This window comes from Fragaria vesca, linkage group LG2, assembly GCF_000184155.1.
Source record: "Fragaria vesca subsp. vesca linkage group LG2, FraVesHawaii_1.0, whole genome shotgun sequence".
In the NCBI taxonomy this organism is placed as follows: Eukaryota; Viridiplantae; Streptophyta; class Magnoliopsida; order Rosales; family Rosaceae; genus Fragaria; species Fragaria vesca.
Window position 1 is genome coordinate 14,790,955 of NC_020492.1, and position 7,113 is coordinate 14,798,067.

Genomic DNA, 7,113 nt, shown 5'->3' on the forward strand with positions numbered 1-7,113 from the left:
CATCTGTTGATTATTAAAATGAAATTGCTTTTGAATTGAAAATATAAACTTGGATGCTGTCAAACTAATCAGCATTGTTTTTGCTCTTGCATATTCTGCTTCGGCTTCCATTTATTTGCCTCCCGAGTTTGAGAACTTTTGACCTCTAAATGTTTTGGAGTCGACTAGTCGAGTCTTCTATGGGGGATGTCATACTGGTTTGCTCCTAGTTTAAGAGCTCTGTTTTCTTGCTAGTGATTTCGTTTGTGTATGCATAGCTTCTCTCTTGTGGTGAAAGATTGATACTTTGTATGTAGGCTCAAAACATGCCTAAATCTTTGGATATAACTCGCTCATCTTTTCAGACCTTAATCTTTCACGTTGTCCTCTTCCATGTAAGGAAGTTCAGGCCTTTTTGTGGTGTGGTGCTTTGTTTGTTCTAAGAAATTCTTCTTTTTGTCTGAAAGCAGCAAGCACAAGGAAAGAATACATACTGGACTTATCTAATAATAACAGTGCAGACAGCAAAAACAATAAACCTACAATTGTATTGACAAGAAAAGAAGAATTACGGGGCAATTGAAAGCAACAACTTTCTTTTGCTGAATTTGAAAGAGTTTATATACACTACAATACAGCTGGTGTATAAAGGGTAGATACCCCAGAAATAATTTTTAAAAGAAAAGAAAAAATGGGCGGAAGTGGGAAAGCCTCAAAATGTGGAAAAAGAAAAAAAGGCAAAAGAGGTGTTTTGCTTCCCTTGATACCGACTCTTGCTCCGCCTTAAAATACCATCAGATGATGATACAAAATGTGTTAATAGGAGGGCTTTTCCCTCCCTCCCTCCTTGCTAAGGTTGTTGGGGTGCAGGTGAGAGAGCTCCATCCGATCTACGAGACGCTGAGCCAGAAACTGAAGACTTGTCTGACCCACGGACGTTGTACTTCTCGTACACTTTCTCACGGTTCTCGGACCACCAAATCTCTGCTTGGTGCTCTCCAAATCTTCTCCGGCTGCACATGCATTTACATATTGTTATAGCAATCTTTCCATGAAAATAGTTAATGCAATACTTTATATTTGTGCCACACAACCCTCAGTCACTAAGCAAGAGATCATTGGCCTCCAATCTGATTCCTGATGCAGAGATTAAAGGATGATAACCAGAAAATAGATAACCAAGACTACCTGAAGCGCACTCGTTTGAGATCTCTAGTTCCATCGCGGAGAGCCACAAGAGTTATGTAAACACCAGGCTCATATTGTTCAATCCATTCTGCCTCAACTGTATTACCACTAACAGCCAATGTAGGGTTCCTAGATCTCGTACCATTCTCCCCATCTTGGATAGGCCCAGAGTCCTTGCCATCAACGGCCACTGACAGATTACTACCAACTGACTGAAATGATCCGCCACCATTGGGCAGTCTATCTAAAGCATTCACCATCCCATTGGAGGTCACCAGCTCCCTATTGTGTTGTAGGTTAGTTTCATTCGTTCCTACAGAATCCCTGGGTGAATGAGTCTGCCCTCGACTTCCATTAACTGTAGTTGAGTCAATTCCCATGGAGGAAATTAAGTAAGAATTGCTCATTGAACTTGATCTTGAATGGTTATCTCCATCTGGATAATGAATACCATTTGGCTCCAAACCGTTAGATGGATATGCCTTCTTTATGCTCTCGCTATCATAAACCCCAGGTGGCAACCTTTCAGCCAAATCCTTGAGCTGAAATCATTATAAATGATGATCACTATGACAGCCGACATATATTAAAATTCATCCAAAGTTCAAAATAAAGAATACGTATTTTCAGCTATCTAAATATTCGACAAAATCTGAAAAACTCGTGTGATGGCCTATAATTGCTAGAGCATAAGTAGATGAAAACTTTAGATAAACCATGGGTATATCAGTCGTGTTCTCTGAATAAAATTTACTTATATATAATTCAATACTTATAGAAGACCAATGAGAAAATATAGGATATATAAAGAAATGACCTGTGCGGTTAGTGACTTTATAACTTCTTTAGCCGCTTTAGATTTGGCAGATTCTTCTGCAGCCATTGCCATAGCTTCTTGTGTTTTCTTTGTTGAATTCTGAAGCTCTTCTTCTTGAAGTTCACATCTCTGTCTCAAGCTATCAACCTTTCCATATATTTAGTAAACAACTGTTAAAAATATGATAATGATAATGACTCGAGCATGAAAAGCTCTAACCATCCCACGAATTGTATATAAAAATAACAAAAGAATCCTGCAAATATAAGCTTTATACCTGCGAACGTAACTTTAGCACTTCTTGGTTCAAAAGCTCATTAGTTTTCTTCAAACTATCTGCAATACTTTTAGAGAAGGAAAGTCCGGATGTTGTAGGAACAGGAGTTGCAAAACGAGGAGGGCTTGGTCTCCTTGAGAACGGTGACACAGACCTCGAACTTACTCCAGATGGTGTAAGAACTGGTTTGGGCACTGTTCGTCTCAGATCAACAGCAGCTGACATAACTACATCCTTTAATTGCAACAGCGAAGGTGTTTGAGAGGAGCGAACAAGGGAAAATGTCTCAGCTTTCTTTCCTTGCTTGGCTGCTTTGCTATCTAATTGCTTTATCAAATCCACGTTTGAAGGTACGGCAGACTTGTATAATCTTATCTCAGCCTTGTCCAATCTGTCCTTGTTCTCACCAGACAAGCGAGGTATAACATTCTTTCTATTATTACTACCAGGTTCTAACACCTTGTTCAATTTCACATAACAAGAATCACACACTCGATATGGTTTTCCAGGATTAGGAGACAGTGCTGCTCTTGTTGCTTTTCTGGAACTACATGAATGGCAGTGCACAAGTCCACAGTTATAGCAATTATGCCTCTTCCTTGTAAATCCAAAAGCCTGTCTACAAGCAGAGCACTGTGACTGCTCAGCACCAGATACCCATCTGTGAAGACATATAGCTGCTGTATAGTGTGAACCACAACCAATATATTTCACATGTCTATCCTTTAAACCTTCAACCAAAGTCGGTGTCTTTCGATCCTCAACATCACCATGCCCCAACCTCCCATTAGCACCTTTTCCCCACGTATAAACTTCATTTCTGGATGTTAATACTGCTACATGATATGCACCACAAGCAATTTCTTCAATACATTCCCCGGAAAGTTTGTCATCCACCAAGCAAGGTAGTTTTCCATCAGAATTGGGATTCCCAAGCTGACCATAAACAGTACTACCCATTGTAAAGACATGCCCTGATGTTGTCAAGCCAACAGTTAAACTGTGCCCGCAAGCAATTTTATGAAAATTGTAATCAATAAGGGCTGGAACACATGTCGGTTTAAGCCGGGCTTCCTTGTCTCCATGTCCAAGACGATTTTTATCTCCGTCACCCCAAGTAAACAATTTACCTGATGAAATACTGGCACTAGATTGTGTCGCGATAACCTCCACTACAGCAGCAGTGTGCCACACCCCACATGCAACAGCTATTGTCCTCAATCCTGATAGGGAATCTACTTCTCTCGGATATGAAACATTTCCTCTGTCTCCATGGCCTAAGACACCAAATGTTCCATCGCCAAATGTAAAAAGTTTCCCTGTTGATGTCACCACGGCCGTATGCCATGGACCACATGATACAGAAGCAACTTGAAGTCCCTCAAGAGGACCTGAAATTCTCTTTGGTATCCAGTGACTGACATCAGTGCCATGACCAAGAAGCCCAGCATTGTGTGTACCATCTCCCCATGTATAAAGCTCCCCAGCCATTGTAACAGCACAACTATGAAATTCTCCACATGCCGCAAAATCAACATTAGTAGCTGCCAGAGATTCAACCAGACAAGGTTGAGCAACATCTTTCCCCACACCATGGCCAAGTCTTCCCCCAGATTCTTCACCCCATGTAAAAACTTCACCTTGTCTTGTGACCAAGGCTGCATGCTTGACCCCACAGGCTATATGATGTACATCCAAAACAACATTGCACTCTAAGGGCCTAGGAACAAGCACATCTGCTCGGGGACTTGAATAATTTACATTTTTATCAGCTCCAATCTTAACAACACTGTCACAAATGACCTCACCCCATATGTATACATCACCTAGAGCATCACAATCATCGGGTGCAGAACCATGACTTGAAGTGCTGGGAGCACTTGAAACACTAACTCGAAATGCATCTGAACCTTTTACTTGCATATTTGTCTTCTCTGATGCTACATGCGACCTCTCGGAGACTGGAGAATTGTCAGGTGGAAAACTCTTTGGTGAAGTATTTGGTTTAAAATTGACAGAAATCTCAGGAGAGCCACTATCTCGTGCACCACTAACTGAACTATCACTAGGGCTATTTGATGTCAAGTCTCTGCTATCCTGAAATTAATTTACCGAGGGACATTATAAGAAAACAGCCATTTAACAGGTGGATTTACACATAAATATAGAGATCATACTCTAACCAAAACTTTAAAAGAAAATGCATGCATCCATATGAAGCGTGCATGTGTGTGTTTTGAGAAAATCAATTTATGCATATCCTACAACAGCATACCTCAACTAAATCATAAAGATAAAGATAGTTGGGTGAATCATTTATAAGAGAATTACACCTTCAGGAAAAAAAAACGAAAAAGAAAGCAAAAATCAACAACGGAATCAGTTATATACTAAGTTGATAAAGGTGAAATTCTTTTTGGGCAAAGATTGCTTAATAGAAGCGTCTGAGACATAATGTTTCTCAACTGCAGCTAAAAAGTTCTGTAACAATATATTTATTCATATAATCCAGGACAGCATACAAAGTATAAAAGTCAAACAGACAAAGGTAGCAATGAATTACATCAAGGTACAAGCCTCCATCACTCCATCCATCAATTTTGGAGCGACCACCTGTACCGGAGGATATAAGTGCCTTGAGGCCAGCAATCCACACTTCTGCCTCAACTTTATCCTTACAAATCTGAAAGAAAAAAAAATATCACTATTTTTATTAGGAATTTACATCAATGACAATACAGCTCAAATATGGAACTTTGGCCACTAACCAGATCAAGGGACCGCTTTCCGTTATTATATATAAGAGAAAAAGATAAATAGTCTTTTTCAGGCCGCAGATATCGTTGGAAAACAGCCTGTCATATATTTGTGAAAAATTATATTAGAATAAGCGCATCTAGAAGACAACCTAAATAATATCCTGCAGTAACTTCCATGTAGAACATAATGAATCAAGTATTTAAGTAATAGGTAGTACCAAACTAAATTCATTATAAAGATAACAAATATAAATTTAAAAAGTGGTACAAAATAGCTCACAGTTCTTTGTCCAGGAATAATTCTTGAGACAGAAGCTAACTTCAAAGTTCTTTCTCCACTACTCGAAATCCAGATCAAAGATGATTCGTCCTGCCATTATGAAAAGCAGCTGTAAGTGGAAAATGCAAGGCATTTAAAGAGTAAACAAAGGATCAAATTACAATAGACACAACCACAGGCCATGACAACAGAGCGGCCCAGCATGAGTTTTACATCCAGAACATAGCTTGATATTAAAGTCAATGGACATCCAACATGCCCAAAACCTTACAGATTCAATTTTAGTTCTACATTCATGAAAATCAGTTATATAGGAAAGTCTTATCTATTAGCTTCAACAGATTAAATTATGTGTTATCTGTTAAACATGAGGGTACATATATATTAAAAGGAGATTAATTTTTCCTAGAAAGTTGTAAGGTGAGTCCAGACAACAGACAAAGGTGTTAAGTTTGTTTCAAACTTTGTTATTCAGCAGACCCTGCTTTGTAACAATCCTTTTCTATAGGAATCATTTCATGAAATACCTCATTAAGGTCCTACTAAGCTTTAAATACAAACTTACACTAGAGAGTCGAAACGGACAAAACTTAGGCTTTCCCTTACGACCATATTTCAGTAGCTGAGCACCCTTCTTCAAAGAAATTATTGCCTGCACATATTTTAGAGATCACTGAGCATCATGAGGAAGATACCAACCGCAGATGACATTGTATGCTATTAACTAATGATAACAAGAACAAAAGGAAAGCGTCTTCTATGCTGTAGTAAAGAGATTCTCAGGTTCACAATTTGTACGGAGAACTCAACTCATTCTTCTTAAATCATAATGTTAAAACGCAACAGCCTTATGTAAACCCAAACAGCTTCCCGACATACTCTATTTTCATTAACTGCTTCTCGTCCTGTGACTACCAACCCCTAAGTCCAACGTTCTAAGGTATTCAGGACAAGAATGTCTGCTAAAATTACTATCCATTCTGCGACAAATCGAACAATTTAAACCCAGAAGAGGATTGAAATGTGGTGGCAACCATAGCATGCAATGGCATTGTCATTTAAACTAGCTGGGTATATATATCGACTTGACATCTAAGAGTGTTGGTACAGCACACATTTCCTAGGACCAAATACCCTGACACTCCCTCTCATGCGTTACAAGCTTATTACGATGATATGGACTCTGTTGCTAGAGTTAGAAAGTCCGGGAAAAGACCTGCTGATAAGTCTCCTAGTTAATTTGCAACCAAAATATAAATTACACTGACAATGTGAGTACATGGCAAAAATAATGAAGTCGAAAAATCTTGCGGCCTGTTTGGCCCTCTACAAAATGATCAACCTAGAACCTCGTAAATCAGAGCCCAGATACTTCCCAGTAATTCTAAATACTCTTCCCAAGTATGAAATCAAAAATTCCTATAAGAATTGACCCTAAAAATAGCTAAATTTGAACAGAATTCTTCACCGAATTTCGATTTTTTGCATGTAAAACAAGGAAAAATAACAATAAATAATCTTATAAATTCTTGATATTTCTTACATTTCCACAAAGGAGTTGAAGAAATGAAAAATGAAAGAGAAAGGAAAAAAAGAGAGACCTGGTCAATGTCACGATTGGCGTTGCCGTAGCTAACAAGATCTGCCATTCCATGTGAGAGAAATTACCGTAACGCCACCACCCTCTCCGATCCCTTGCCGGAGCTCCGTTCATCATCTACTCCCTTCCAACTCTCTCTCTCGCGTGCGCGTCCTCCTCCGAACTCTACCATCAACAACCAACCCTCACTTCCACCTTCCCTCTCTCTCTCTC

The 7,113-nt window shown here is 39.1% G+C and overlaps 1 protein-coding gene across 1 annotated transcript; it reads right to left on the reverse strand.

Annotated features, from left to right (window-relative positions):
* Positions 1-454: 454 nt before the first annotated feature.
* Positions 455-7,113, reverse strand: LOC101304637. The gene is made up of 9 exons (XM_004290498.1): positions 6,902-7,113; positions 5,866-5,952; positions 5,301-5,390; positions 5,030-5,116; positions 4,825-4,944; positions 2,262-4,358; positions 1,985-2,131; positions 1,168-1,709; positions 455-992 (listed from the first exon to the last, which is right to left on the reverse strand). The coding sequence occupies exons 1-9, from the start codon at positions 6,947-6,949 to the stop codon at positions 830-832; spliced, it is 3,381 nt and encodes a 1,126-aa protein (XP_004290546.1). The 5' UTR covers positions 6,950-7,113; the 3' UTR covers positions 455-829.

Bases quoted from the DNA above. Each gene is read 5' to 3' on its own strand.
- LOC101304637 (XM_004290498.1), bottom strand. From the start codon at position 6,949: ATGGCAGATCTTGTTAGCTACGGCAACGCCAATCGTGACATTGACCAG. The intron at 4,945-5,029 runs GTTAGTGGCCAA...TTTTTCTTTCAG, and splicing joins GAAAGCGGTCCCTTGATCTG to ATTTGTAAGGATAAAGTTGA. The intron at 993-1,167 runs GTAGTCTTGGTT...ATGCATGTGCAG, and splicing joins CTCAAACGAGTGCGCTTCAG to CCGGAGAAGATTTGGAGAGC.